Genomic DNA, 15,461 nt, shown 5'->3' with positions numbered 1-15,461 from the left:
GGCCTATTTCACTCTTGCCGTGGCCGGCTAAGGTGATGGAGGCACACGTAAATGCCGCTCTCTCGGAACATCTCCGTCGAGCTGATATACTCGACGCTACGCAGAATGGGTTTAGGGCAGGTCACAGCACGGAGACGGCTCTGCTTTATATGGTGGAGCACCTCCGCTCCGTGCTTGACGCGGGACAAACGGCAGCGCTGGTGCTATTAGATCTAAGCGCTGCCTTTGACACCGTCTCGCACCCTATCCTTCTGCAGCGTTTAGAGGATGCTGGTGTCTCCGGCATTGCGCTCGACTGGTTCCGGTCGTTCTTATCAAACCGGGCCTTTAGCGTGACCGTCCCACCCTTTCAGTCAAAATTCCACCCGTTGAACCTGGGCGTCCCCCAAGGCTCCTCGCTGAGTCCTACGCTGTTCAATCTGTACGTAAGGCCGCTAGCTGAGGTTGTCAAACTATGGGGTATGACCATGGTGTCATATGCCGATGACACCCAGCTAGCGGTCACGATCAGCGGGGATGCGGAGGTCGACGCTCCTAGGTTTCAACAAGGACTGAGGGCGGTCGCTAGATGGATGACGCTTAATTGTCTCCAGCTAAACGCTAGTAAGACCGAGGTGATGGTATTTGGTAGGCGACCGGAACTGTGGGGAGAGAGATGGTGGCCGGAGGAGCTGGGTTCCGCTCCCATCCCAGTCACCGAGCTTAAAAACCTCGGGGTCTGGCTGGACCCTTCCCTTACGTTTGCATGCCACACTAAACGCACGGCTGCTTGCTGCTTCGGCATTTTGCGTGGGCTTCGTCCTGTGCTAAAGTTCTTCGATGCCCCCACCCGGCAACTCATGATCCAAGCGACCGTCATCTCCAGATTGGATTATGCTAGTTCTTTGTTGGCCGGTCTGAATGTAGCTGAGATAGGGCGCCTGCAGCGGATCCAGAATGCAGCAGCAAGAGCGGTGGTGGGCCTTCCAAGATTCTGCCCCACCTCTAGCACCATTCGAGCACTGCACTGGCTCCCGGTGGCGCAGCGGATTCAGTTTAAGGTACTCTGCGTCGCCCATAAGATCTTGAAGGGGTCCCCGGCAATGATCCTTACGACCCTCATGGCCAACTATATTCCGGCACGACCCTTAAGATCGTCAGATCTCGAATTGGCCGTGGTACCGCGCTTTAAGCGAAGCAGGGCCGGTGGGCGCTCATTTCGAGTGCGGGCCGCCGCTCTGTGGAACTCCTTACCCCCGGCAATTCGCGCTATGAGCGATTTGCTCTCTTTTCGTCGTGCCTTGAAAACATTTTTATTCCCTTAGTTAGTGTGTTCTGTGCTGTTTTATTTAGTTGTGTTGTGTAGCTGCCTTGTCGGGCGCCAAGACGCTCCTTAGCTGGAGCATTTGTGCGCCTAATAAAAACCACATAACATAACATAACATAACATGTCTTCTCTCTTCTAGTTATATACTTTTCCAAGATCATCACCATGTGCATTTAGATGCAGGGTAAAAGCCGTCTTGCAACACTGTGGCAATAATAAAGAGGTTAAACCAAATTGTTTCCAAGAAGTTGCCCATCGCAGTGCATCTATACATTACAGGGGAAAATAATAAATTAACTTTTTTTTCAGTTAAAAAAAGACTTAATTGATCAAAATGCAAGGTATCAAAGAACAATGTACAGAAAATTGAGGGACAACTAAAAGGAGGGGGGGAAACGAGATCAATCAAAGAAAAAATAATACAGCAAATTCAATAGCATGAGTAAATGGGTAAATCATGGGCAATAAATATGACCGAGATAATGCAATGGATTAATAAGCAATCAGGAAAATAAAAATGTTTAAATAACAAATGGTAAGAAAAATAAAAGGAAATGCAAAGGGTATTCAGAGGTTTAGGAACCTCTTGTTGGGACGGCTTTGGGCAAAAGGAGCGGAGAGCACAATTATCTAAATACAGTGTAACAGGGGGCCATAGTTCTGCACGCTTCGCGGCCATGTGAAGAGGGAAAACAAAAGCAGTATCAAGCCTATGATTATGACAAACATTGTACCACCAAGCCTTGAAGGAAATGTTAGTTGAAGCCTTCCAATTAATAGTTATCTGCTGGAACGCAACAGCTAGCAACAAATCAACAATACGAACATCACAATCCATGTCACCCCAGCAAGGCGATAGGCTTCCCAAGAAAACGTGAGTAGGAGAAAAAAGAATGAGTATCGAAAATTACATTAATTTGAGCCCAAACCTGTATCCAAAAATCATGTATGGGTTTACAAAGAAACAACATATGGAATAGGGTGGCATTCGGAGAAGAGCAAGACCAGCAAACATCTGGGGTAGTTGGAAATCGCTTGTTAAGAGCAGAGGGCGTATATAGTAACCTATTGTAGAGGAAGAATAGAGACTGTTAGGGACGCCGCTCTGGGCGATTTACGAATCTTAATCCATAACTAGTCCCACATAGACACGGACCAGGAAGTATTGAAGTCATGCTCCCATTGCTCCTCCACTTTAGATTTGGTTCTAGTAGATTCAAGGGCATGGAGGTACTTGTAGAGAGTAGAAGCCTTGGGAGTAGTGCGTAGGAGAGAGTGAAGTCGAGTAGTGGGTGAGGAGGTAGAAGGAGGTGGTGTTTGCGTTTGCAGAAGCTGGGTGTACGTAGTGAGTACTGCTGTTTTAAGTAAGAGATATTTAGGAGCAAACGATAGGGGTAAATCAAAAGAGTCGAGAAGGGCATGAAAACAGTTGCGATACCCAAACTAACCCTTTATTCCTCCAGGATTTCCAATAAAAGGGCTTGTTGTGGATTAGGAGATGGATATTATGCCAAATGGTGGAAGAAAGGAAATCAGCAACGGTAGTGGGAGGGATGGGTTTAGAGGAGAGGAAAAGATTGGAGGTGAACTTATGGATGGGGGTGGAGATCGAAGGAGGCTTCAGAGAAAAAGAAATGTACTCAGCAAAAGAAATGGGGGAAAGGAAAAGGCGCTCAACCTTAGCCCATAGGGGACAGGGAGAAATGGGGTCCTGCGGCCAGAAGGAAGCTTGGCGCAACAAAAAGGCTTTCTGGTAGGCGGGAAAGTTTGGAAAATTCACTCCACCATCTGAAGCAGGACGGATCAATCTAGCCATGGACATGCTAGGTTTTTTGTTTTTCCACAAAAAGGAGGATAAGACTGTGTTAAGCTTCTTAAAGAATTTAGAGGGAATAGGCACAGGAATGTTGGAGATGGTATAGAGGATTATAGGGGATAGCATCATTTTGATAGTGTCGAGACGACCCCATCAAGATAAATAAAGAGGGTGCCATTTGGTTGCTAAATCCGATATTTTTTTAATACATTTAGTGAGGCAGAGGGAAACAGTAGTAGGGATGGGGGGGGAATGTGTAAACCTAAATACTAAATGTGAGAAGGACTCCAGGTGAAGTTGGAAGCGCTGAAGTCAGGTTTAAATGTGAATTTTGTGAGGGGCAGGATCTCTTCATTTATCATTATTAAGTTTATAGCCAGAAATGCGGGAATAGTTCCGTACTTCCTCCAGAAAAGCAGGGATGGAATCTGTAGGATTGGAAAGGAAGAGCAGAATATCATCTGCATAAGCAGCAAGTTTAACGTGGGAGTTCACAGTCTGAAAACCATGAATATTGGGGTTTTGGCGAAGTTTGGACAGGAAGGGTTCCAACGCCAAGTTAAAAAGAAAAGGGAAAAGGGGACAACACTGACGAACCCCTCTACCGAGATCAAAGAAGGGGGAAACCTGACCATTTGCACAGACCGCCGCGCGTGGGCCAGAGTACAGGAGGGAGACCAGGGAAATAAATTTGGGACCAAAGCCAAACCAGCCTAGAGTGTGGAAAAGGTAGGTCCATTCAACCCTATCAAACGCCTTTTCGGCATCCAGGGCGATCGCTGCAAGAGAATGTTTTAGATGTCAGGATTTAGACAAGATATTAAACAGTAATCTAGTATTGTCGGTTATATAGCGGCCCTTCACATAACCAGACTGTTCCTCGCCCAAAAGGTCCGGAAGCAGAAGGTCCAGTCAAGCAGCTAACGCCTTGGCAAATATTTTGTAATCAATATTTACCAGGGAAATGGGCCTATAATTCTTACAGTGCTTGGCGTCTTTTCCTTCTTTGGGAATTAAGCATATGTGGGCATCAGAAAAGGACCCAGAGGAGCTTCCAAGGACAGTGAACGAACTCAGGAGAGATTGGAGTTTTGGAATGAGTGACTTGGAAAAGTGGAGGTAAAATTCCACAGTGAAACCATCCAGCCCCGGAGCTTTGTTCAGTTTAAGATGTTGAAGTGCAGTGGTCAGTTCCTTTTGAGAGATGTCAGATTCTAAATTTGTCAAGTCAAGAGGAAAGTGCTCAGGTTTCTGGATGCTGGAGAAAAAGTGAGTGAGAGAATGAGGGGAGGGCTGAGTTTCAGAGGAATACAAATTCTCATAGAAACGGGAGAACTCAGTAAGAATATCAGCATCTTTATGTTGGAGAACTGAATTGGCATCATAAATGGAATTGATGTTCAGCTTATTGTGCTTAACCTTTAGATAGTTGGCAAGAACTTTCCCAGCTTTGTTACGTCCCCCATAAAATTTAGCACTGGACTTTAACAAATATAGTGAGGCATCCTCCGTGGACTTTTGATTAAACTTCAGTTTGGCAGCTACGAGAGCAGTCAGGCTGTCCTGTGAATGAGAGGTAAAATAGGCATGTTCCAGTCTCTTAATATCAGTAAGGAGATTCTCAATAAATTTACGGGCAGTTTTACGTTTCCGCGCTACAAAACTGATAAAGTCTTGTGCTGCAGCCTTAAATGCGTCCCAGATGGTGTGTGTTGGAATAGGAGTATCATTAAGTAAGAAAAATTCATCCTAAAGTAAAAGAGGTAGTAAATTTGGGATCTAATAACAGAGTATTTTTAAAGCGCCACCTCTTAGGGCCAACAGATTTAGGGAGTACATCTATGCTAATCAAAACCGGGGCATGATCTGAAAGTAAAATCGGACCAATTTCAGCGGTATTGAGGGACTGAGCAATATGATGAGACAAAAATGTAGTCAATTCGTGACTGGGAATGATGTAAGGGAGAGGAAAATGTGAACTCTTTTATTGTTGGATTACAAAGACGCCATGCGTCGATAAGCTTATGTTGGGAAATGGTTTGGGTAAAGAGCTTATGGGATTTATTAGGGATGTAATGAGCGGCAGAGTGCCTATCCACAAAAGGATCCAAGGGGTGGTTGCAGTCGCCAGCAAGAACAAAGTTATCATCCATAAATCGGGTAATATGTTGGGAAAGCTCGGCCCAGAAGAAAGGCTCACCTCCGGTTGGAGCATAAACATTAAGAAAAGAGATTGGGACACCCTTAAGAGATATCTTGGCATAAGCCCATCTGCCGTTATCATCCGATTCCTGGGAAATAAGCATCAGGGGAAGTGACTTACGACATAAGATTGCCACACCATTACGCTTACCATCCCCATGTGAGTAAAACACCTCACCCACCCAACCTCTTTTGAGTTTGACAGATTCAGTGTCCGAGAGGTGAGTTTCCTGCAAAAAGGCCACATCAGCATTCAACTTGGCTAGATGGGACATGATACGTTGACGCTTAATTGGAGAATTGATACCCTTAACATTCCATGAGATTATATTCAATGACATTGCATCTAAATGAAACAATGGTTATCAAGAAGACAAAACTGGAAAAAAATATCTATGTAAAAATGATGAAAGTACAAAAAATGAAAGTACAGCAGGAGCGAAGAAAAAGAAGAAGAAATAGGAAGTTGCTAGTGGGAAATGAGCAAAGGAGAGAAAAAGACGGAGAGAAAAAAGAGAAGAAGAAGAAACATTGGGATGAATGAAGCAAAGATGTATAGTCGTGAAAGTATACTGAGAAGGAAAGTGTCACCCATACAAAGAAGAGGAAGGAAAAATTCAAAAGGGAGAAAACTGAACAAGGAGAGGAACAAAAGGGAGAAACAAAAGGGGAACATACCTACAAAAGGAAAAGACGAGAAGGTGTTGAGGGGGGATGGAGCCACACAGGTAAGGCAACACATCCAAGGTCAGCTGAGCAGGAAGCCAGGGAGACATAATCAGGCGAGGGAGGGTTCCTGTGGAGGCGGGAGAGGAAGACGCGGGGTTAGAGTACAGACGCAAGTCGGAGAAGAACAGGAGCAACAAGCAACATCAATACAGTACAACTACAGGAGAATAACTATCGAAAAAGTACAACATTGTAACGAGGAAAAACATGACCAAGAAGCAGGAGCAATATGAAGAGAACACAGACTGCAGCTCATCCGGGGCCGGAAGAAGGACCAGAGGAATCCATAGAGGCAGTCTTATGGGCATTGATGAAACTCTGCAGTCTAATTGGGTCTTCGTAGGTAGTTGTCTTGTTATTGTATGTAACTTTGAAAAAACATGGATGATAAAGGCCATATCGAGCACCCATGGAGCGAAGATCTTCTCTCATACCTAGGAAGGCCTTTCGGCGATTAGCAGTAGCTTTTGCATAGTCCTGAGCAAAGAACAAGGAGCCAGACCATGTCAGTTTTGGAGAAGCCTTGGCAGCTGATAAAACCTTGAGGAGATCAGTATACTCCAAGAAGTAGAGAATGACACCCCTTGGGCGTTGTGAAGAGGACGCAGAGGCAGGCGGACGACCTAGTCGGTGGGCACAGTGAATGTTGAGAACCGTACCATCTGGCAGACGGAGCAGTTTGGGAAGGAAGGACCTGAAGAAAGCAAGCGAGTCTGACCCCTCAAGGCCCTCCACCAAACCATAAATGCGAAGGTTGTTCCGCCTGTTCCTATTTTCCAACTCCTCCACCTGCTTTTGGAATATGCATACCTGCGAATTGAGATGAGAAACCGTGGAGCAATTTTCCTGAAGTGAAGCAACAGAATGTTCAACTGAGGAGACTCTTGTTTCAATTTGCGACCAGTTGTCAGAGAGGACTTGAAGTTTGGCGTTAGTTTCCTGCATAAAGGGACGCAAGGAGCTGATTTCCTCCAGAAAAGTGCGAAAAGATCGTATCTCCTCCAACAAAAGTTCCATTGAGACAGGCGCAGACTGTTTGAGTGGCGAGGGAGGGTCTTTCTTCAATCTTTTGACATTAGTTTTCCCCGGAACAGGTTGAGAGGACTCCATGATTGTGTCCGAGCCAGAAGACGTGAGAGGATCTTCCAATTTAGAGAAGGCAGAGAATACTTTAGAATTTTTCACAAAGGCAACCTTTGTCGTTGAGGAAGGTAAGCGCGACATAGACTTGAGCCTCCCCATAGGAAGATAAACTAGAGATTACAACAGTCATACCGTGTGCGCTGTCTTGCAATAAGGCGAGAAATGTCACAGGGAAATGCGTATGAATTATAAGGAGTGTCTCTGAAGTAGGAAAGAAGCCACTATTGCCAGAAGAGGAGGTCACTCGTTAAAAGAACCAAACATATGGCGTAGACAGGCAGCTAGCAGGAGGAGAGCTGGATCAAAAACATGAAAAATATGACTGCAAGCAAAGGCAGTTTAAACTGTGGGAGATAGATAACCAGAATTGAACAAATTTGAGAAGCTGAATAAAGCACATAGACCTGAGACTGATGCATAAGTTGTGCGTCAGGCAGTTGGAGCGTATAGAGTAATATCCATTATGAGCGCTTAAGATAAGGGCGTGCTATCGTGCCAAATGACGAAGTTGTACTCACCACGTCAAGAGCAAGGTCATATGTATTGCTGGGCATTGACATAAGGAAGTAAGAAAACCAGAGGACATCTCAGAGCTGGTAGGTGTGACAGGCAAGCTATATCCAGCAGAAGGTAAGAATGACAATTAGCCACATGCTGCATTAGCCATGCAGACACCAAAAAGAAAGAACTAAATGGTGATGTATTGTGTTGAGAGAGCAGGTTTTCGTTCCCTAAATCAGCAACAGGTGCATTCAGCGTGGCCTGCCGAGACTTGAAAAGAAGCAGTTGCTAAGCACATAGGAGCTCATGCACCGTGTCCGAGAAAGCAGCGCATTGTTAATCAGACGCTACAAAATGGTGGACAGGAGCTGAGAGAAAATGATAATACCTCGTACAGTGTACCAAGCAGAGCAAAGGGGCATAAATCATAGAGGAATGGCATGGAACAAAGTCCTGAGGCAGAAAGTGGCCAGGCGTGAGGAGGCGCTCCGTCTCATAGGAAGCTCCGCTCGGTGACAGAAAAGTCCGATTACGGTCGCATATATAAAATGGCGGCCGCAACCACGGAGATAACGGAGCCACTTACTTCAGTGGAATTTCCGGCTTCAAGGTACGCCGGGCAGCCGAAAACAGTTCAGTGGCGTCCCGCGATGTTCCGGAATCCAGGCATGCCCTCCTATCAGGAAAAGACGATGTTCTAGCGGTGCGTCTCCCGAAGCTTCAACGGAGCTTCACTCGGGCGCCGCCATTACCGCTGGGCGCCAAGCCACGCCCCCCATAAATTAAATTTTTGTACTACGAGTTTTGCGATTACGCTGCTACAACGTTCTTCACAGCCAGGCATATAAACTCAAAATGTGTCTTTAAATCACTGCAGATTTCTTGTGGAAATAGCAACTAGGATTAGTGCTGCACCTAGCACTTCACAATTTTGGTCCAGTTTTCCTTGTAAAATGATTGTTTTTTCAGACTTTTGAGAACGCTATGTGCAACTTTATTTGGCTGCAAAATAATAATAATAATTTGTACGTTTAAGAAGTGCCTAACAGGTGGTAGGATATTTTGCCCAGCAGTTACATTGTGACCGCTCAGCCCTCCACAGGGCTTGGTCGCCCCACTCACTGCTGCCGCTCCTGCCTGCCTTTTCCGCCTCCTGCCTGCAGATTCCTTCGCTCGCTGCCCGCTGCTCCTGGGAATTTCCCGCTGCCTCTTGGAATTTCCCGCCGCTGCCTCCCTGCGGCCCGCCCCCCTATGATTCCATTCGCCGCCCCGCTCCCGCCACCCAGCTGCTCCTCCCTCCCGGCTCCTTACTTATGACGCCCCCAGAGCGACCGCGCAGCGGACGCGCGCAGCGGGAGCGCCGATTGAGCTCCGAAGGTGCGCCAAAGGTAAGCCCGTCTGCGCCCGTCCGCGCCTGGCCCACACCCAGCGCCAGGACCCCTGGCCCTCCACGCCGAGGCAAGACGACCCGACTGACCTACGACGCCGCCACTCTCAACGCACTCCATGCCGGCCGGACCCACGCCTTCTGCCGAGACGCACCCACGGACCCTTCACCTGCTGCACCTGCAAGTTCACCTGCCTCCGAACCTGCCCTGCACCCGCCAAGACAAACATCAGCAGCAACCACCTCAAGTGCATCCTGATCAACACCCGCTCCGTCCACAGACACGCCGTGGAACTCTGGAACCTCCTCGACGCTACATCACCGGACGTCGCCTTCCTCACGGAAACCTGGATGAACGCCTCCTCTGCACCCGACATCGCCATCCCGGACAAGTACAAGATCATCAGGAGGGACCGCATCAACCAGACCGGAGGTGGCATCGCCATCATCCACAGGAACACCATCCGCATCACGACCGACGCGAACGACTCCTTCGCCGCAGCCGAACATCTCCACTTCCAGATTCACACCGACCCTAAGACGACCCTCAGAGGCACCCTCGTCTACAGACCCCCCGGGACCACGCACACAATTCAGCGAAGACATCACAGACTTCATCAGCCCGCACGCCCTCCCCTCCACTGACTACATCCTCCTCGGGGACCTCAACTTCCACCTGGAGAACAACAAGGACCGCAACACCACCGCCCTGCTGGAAAACCTTGCCAACCTCGGACTCAAGCAACTGGTCAACACCCCCCACCCACTACGCCGGCCACACGCTTGATCCCGTCTTCTCTTCCAGCAAGTACATCACCTTCAGCCACGCCACCGGACTCCACTGGACCGACCACAGCTGCGTCCACTTCAGCTTCAAAAGATCCACGACCCACCACCACCCGCAACAGGTACCTCACAGGAATTGGAGCAAGATCACCGCAGACAAGCTTACCACCTCCCTCAGCCAGAGCCCACCCGCCAAAACAACGGGCCCCAACGAAGCAGCCCGCAACTTCACACAGTGGCTGACCGCCTGTGCCGAAGACCTCGCGCCACTAAAGAACCCTCCCAGCAGACCCAGAAGCAAGAAGGCATCCTGGTTCACAGACGACCTCAAGGACTCCAAGAAGACCTGCCGCACCCTCGAGAAAGCCTGACTCCTCGACCGGACCACCGACAACATGACCGCCCTCAAACACGCTACCCGCAAGCACCACCAGCTCATCCGCACCACCAAGAAGAAATCCCTGCAGGAACGACTGGACAACAACGCCCACAACAGCAAAGAGCTCTTCACTATCGTCAAGGAGTTCTCCAACCCCAGCACCGGCACCAACGACATCACTCCGTCACAAGACCTCTGCGACTCCCTCGCCTCGTTCTTCCACCGCAAGATCGCCGACATCCACAACAGCTTCGGCGCCCCACCCACGCACCCAACCGGCGAACCAACGACCCCACCGCCACCCTTCGCACCTGGACCACGATGAACACCATCCACTCTGGATCACCGACCGACCCCTGCCCACACCACGTCTTCAACAAGGCCGACTCCACCATCGCTCCCCAACTCCGTAACATCATCAACGCCTCCTTCAACACCGCCACCTTCCCGGAGAGCTGGAAGCACGCCGAGATCAGCGCCCTCCTGAAGAAACCTACAGCGGACCCCACCGATCTCAAAAACTTCCGCCCCATCTTGCTCCTCCCTTTTCCTGCTAAAGTCATCGAGAAGATCGTCAACAGACAGCTGACCGCCTTCCTCGAGACGAACGGATCCCTTGACCCCTCGCAGTCCGGCTTCAGAGCCAACCACAGCACCGAGACCGCCCTCATCGCAGCCACCGACGACATCCGGACGCTGCTCGACAAGGGGGAAACAGTGGCCCTCATCCGCCTGGACCTCTCCGCTGCGTTCGACACGGTCTGCCACCGCACCCTAGTCCAGCGCCTCAGCAACATCGGTATCCAAGAGAAGGCACTGGAGTGGATCATCTTGTTCCTCGCCGGAAGAACACAAAGAGTCCGCCTCCCCCCGTTTCGCTCCGAGGCCACCGAAGTCATCTGCGGCGTCCCGCAAGGATCTTCACTCAGCCCCACCCTCTTCAACATCTACATGAAACCTCTCGCAGCCATCGCACGCCAGCACAACCTCAACATCATCTCTTACGCCGACGACACCCTGCTGATCCTCTCCCTCACCAGAGACCCCGACACCGCCAGAACCTGCCTACACGAAGGGATGAAAGACGTCGCCGAGTGGATGAAGGACAGCCGCCTGAAACTGAACTCGGACAAGACGGAAGTCTTCATCCTGGGATCTTCGCCCTCCGCCTGGGACGACTCCTGCTGGCCCCCAGCCCTGGGCACCGCACCCAAGCCAACCGACCACGCACGCAACCTGGGCTTCATCCTGGACCCCTCCCTCTCGATGACCAGACATGTCAACGCCGTCTCCTCATCGTGCTTCAACACCCTGCGTATGCTTCGCAAGATCTTCCACTGGATCCCGACCGAGACCAGGAAGACTGTCACCCAGGCACTCGTCACCAGCCGACTGGACTACGGAAACGCCCTCTACGCCGGAACCACAACAAATCTACAGAAAAGACTCCAGCGCATCCAGAACGCCTCCGCCCGACTCATCCTGGATGTCCCCCGACGCAGCCACATCTCCAGCCACCTGAGGAACCTGCACTGACTCCCCGTCGACAAGAGGATCACGTTCCGGCTCCTCACCCACGCACACAAGTCTCTCCACGACCTGGGCCCCAAGTACCTCAACGACCGCCTGACCTTCTACACGCCCACCCGCCAGCTACGGTCCACCAGCCTCGCCCTCGCAGCCGTACCACGCATCCGAAGAGCCACCGCCGGAGGAAGATCCTTCTCTTACCTGGCTGCCAAGACCTGGAACTCCCTCCCCATCCACCTTCGGCTGACCCAGGACCATCTCGCCTTCAGGAAACAACTCAAGACCTGGCTGTTCGAGCAGTAGCATACCCCTCCCCCAAGCGCCTTGAGACCCTCCCGGGTGAGTAGTGCGCTATACAAATGGCATGATTGATTGATTGATTGATTCACCTTCCATCCTGGAGACCTGGATCCAATCCCAACTTTAGCACCAGACCAAAAAAGCACTAAAATATAATTAATGTATGCTGTAAATTCCATATATATTTCATGTTTAAATATATCTGATCTGAATGAAAATAAACAGTCCATCTAGAATTGTATCAAGTACATGTTCTTAGTGGTTCTGCATCACATCCTGGTTTGTGATCTATTTTCAGCTGTTAGCCTTCTCGTCACCCACAGTATGGGTTCTTTGAACTGCACTTCACACCATATCAAGGTTCACACCGTATCAAAAGTCTAAACTAAAATAACATGAAGGAGGTGCCAGTTGTCTCTGTTTAGATTGCACAGTTTTGGAGCTTAGTGCTTTAGACTTTTCTGACACAACCCCTGTTTACGTGATTTAGGTTTATTTACTATATATATATATATATATATATATATATGTATGTATGTATGTATATGTGTGTGTGTGTATGTATGTGTGTGTGTATGTATGTGTGTGTATGTATATGTGCATATATATATATATGTGAAAATATATATATATATATATATATATATATATATATATATATATATATATATATATATTTACATTTTGGAAATTTGTGAGGAGTTGACCAGAATTAATAATAAGTGAAAAAAACAACAAGAGTAGGTGCGGTAGCAAAACGAATTCACTAGAAATCTATACACTTAACAGTACTTCTCTGTGTAGACTCAGCTTAGGTAAATGCACATTTACAGAACAGTTTAGTAAACATACTTTGAAGAAAGCAAAGATATATGTATTTGGTCATAACCAGTGCCAATGTATATTTTAAATAACTTCTAATTATTTTTGGTTTTTAATCTTAATTTTCTTTTTTATGTTTGAATTTCTACTGCTGATTTGAAACCAAGGGTGATTAATGTATTTTTGTCTTCCAGGTCTGCTATAGAGGAGGGGAAAGGAATTTATAATAACATCAAAAACTTTGTTCGATTCCAGCTGAGCACGTAAGTTTGCCTGCATATGTTTGCAGTTAGCAGTTTGTTTTGGTTTTGAAAATTAATGAATATTATATAGCTTAGATTGAGCACAACTGCATTATCACTAGGTGCTGTCCAACTAAGAAAATTGTGGGTTCTTGGTTTGCTAGGTCCACTATGGAAATACCAACATTAAAATGTAATCTCTTAACAAAAAACCCTGTAAAAGCTATGTAAGTGGAATCTTACATTATGAATGTCATGGTAATCCTTCTAGTAACTTTGCACCCCCACACAAACTAATACTGGTGTAACAGTAACTTCAGGAGGTGTAGTTGCCAGTGGGACACAGAGGATCCCTTTAGAAATGAGGAAGTACTGGTAGCGTCGCAATTCTGTGACTGATTCCCCTGGTAATTCTTGTTTTGGACAAGAGTTTCACCTGGGTATTTTGGCTTGTTTGAGCCTCCAAACTCATGGTGAAAATAAACAAAACCACTTAGTTTCCATAAATGTCACAATTCAGAAGCGCCAACATATGCTGTTACTAGTCCCTTTAGAATTAAAAGGAACCTCTTTTTGAGAGCGAGCCAATGTGGTAAAAGTGAAAGAAATTGAATGATCTTCCAAATTGTTTTGTGTTTTCAGTTTTTGTCAACAAACCTACCTCACTGGTTCTCCCTTACCACTGTCCTCTATTTTTGTAGATCACACCTTGCAGTTTATGTCACCATTGACACTTTCTATTCCCTTATTTCGACCTGTTGTCCAGTCGTCGCTAATTCATTCTAACTCTCTATCTACACCCCTACATCTTACTTCATTCACAGTTTTCTGTTTGCAACAGTCAGTCCACATGTTCAAATCAGCAGTGTTTCACATTTTTTTATTGTAAATTGATGGAACTCACCCGAAAGATTAATTTGTTCGGATTTGTGCCTGCTTTATATTTGGAGTAATTGTAATTTGTCACCGCAAATGTCATTATCAATATGACCTCATATGTTAATTATACAATAACATTGTAAAACAAGCATTTGCAATGCAATAGGTCTCGCATTAGATCACAGGCACAAATATGGTGACAATCACATAGAGATGCTACAACATGCACCTCCAGACAACAAATGGCATCAGATTTCACGCAAAACATACAGACCAGGTCAGCCTTGGAGTATCAGTGAGGGCGATAGAGTGAGGGCGATAGAGTGAGGGCGATAGAGTGAGGGCGATAGAGTGAGGGCGATAGAGTGAGGGCGATAGAGTGAGGGCGATAGAGTGAGGGCGATAGAGTGAGGGCGATAGAGTGAGGGCGATAGAGTGAGGGCGATAGAGTGAGGGCGATAGAGTGAGGGCGATAGAGTGAGGGCGATAGAGTGAGGGCGATAGAGTGAGGGCGAGAGATAGATAGAGAGAGAGAGTGAGGGCGAGAGATAGATAGAGAGAGAGAGTGAGGGCGAGAGATAGATAGAGAGAGAGAGTGAGGGCGAGAGATAGATAGAGAGAGAGAGTGAGGGCGAGAGATAGATAGAGAGAGAGAGTGAGGGCGAGAGATAGATAGAGAGAGAGAGTGAGGGCGAGAGATAGATAGAGAGAGAGAGTGAGGGCGATAGATAGATAGAGAGAGAGAGTGAGGGCGATAGATAGATAGAGAGAGAGTGAGGGCGATAGATAGATAGAGAGAGAGTGAGGGCGATAGATAGTGTAATTATGTGTCGTATAATTATGTGGCACTGAGTGGTATTTTGAGTGTATGTTGCGTTGAGCGCAGTGTAAAAATGTTTGATCAATAACAGTGAAAACTTCAGATGAGGGGTAGAAGTGAAGTAATGAGTGCGGTAAAAAAACAGGGGTGCAGACTGTGTGTGAGGGTGCAGACTGTGTGTGAGGGTGCAGACTGTGTGTGAGGGTGCAGACTGTGTGAGTGTGCAGACTGTTCGAGGGTGCAGATGTGTGCGAGGGTGCAGATGTGTGTGAGGGTGCAGTGTGTGTGAGGGTGCAGAGTGACAAAGTTTAAAGCACGACATTTGGGAGGGGGTAGCCTTAGTGTGTCTTTAAAAAGTAAAAAGCAAATTACAAAAAGCGACAGTATTATACGCAGAGAATGCTACTCACAGAGAGGGTGGAAATGGGGAAAGATTTCAGCAGATAGTGTGCAAAACGAGGGAGTTCACACACTAGGAGTAATAATAATAATAATAATAATCCACATTTGTAAAGCGCGAACAATCACCCGTAAGGGTCTCTATGCGCTGGGGGCCGTCAGAAAGATTAAGCAAGCTATTGCCCAGAGTCACATGGTGCTGGGCTAACCTGCCGCCGGA

General features: G+C 47.7%; 1 protein-coding gene across 7 annotated transcripts in view; it reads left to right on the top strand.

The window, feature by feature from the left end:
- The window catches only part of ATP2C1 (ATPase secretory pathway Ca2+ transporting 1), a 912,406-nt gene that overhangs the window by 703,594 nt on the left and 193,351 nt on the right, over positions 1-15,461 (top strand). For all 7 annotated transcript variants that reach the window (XM_078663878.1, XM_078663881.1, XM_078663880.1 and 4 more), the window contains exon 22: positions 13,096-13,164. In XM_078663878.1, coding sequence (XP_078520004.1) covers positions 13,096-13,164 — 69 coding nt within the window. The remainder of the gene's footprint in view (positions 1-13,095; positions 13,165-15,461) is intronic.

Source organism: Lissotriton helveticus, chromosome 10 (assembly GCF_964261635.1).
Source record: "Lissotriton helveticus chromosome 10, aLisHel1.1, whole genome shotgun sequence".
Classification (NCBI taxonomy): domain Eukaryota; kingdom Metazoa; phylum Chordata; class Amphibia; order Caudata; family Salamandridae; genus Lissotriton; species Lissotriton helveticus.
The sequence above is the reverse complement of the archived record's forward strand: the minus strand, read 5'-3'. Positions and strand labels throughout refer to the sequence as shown.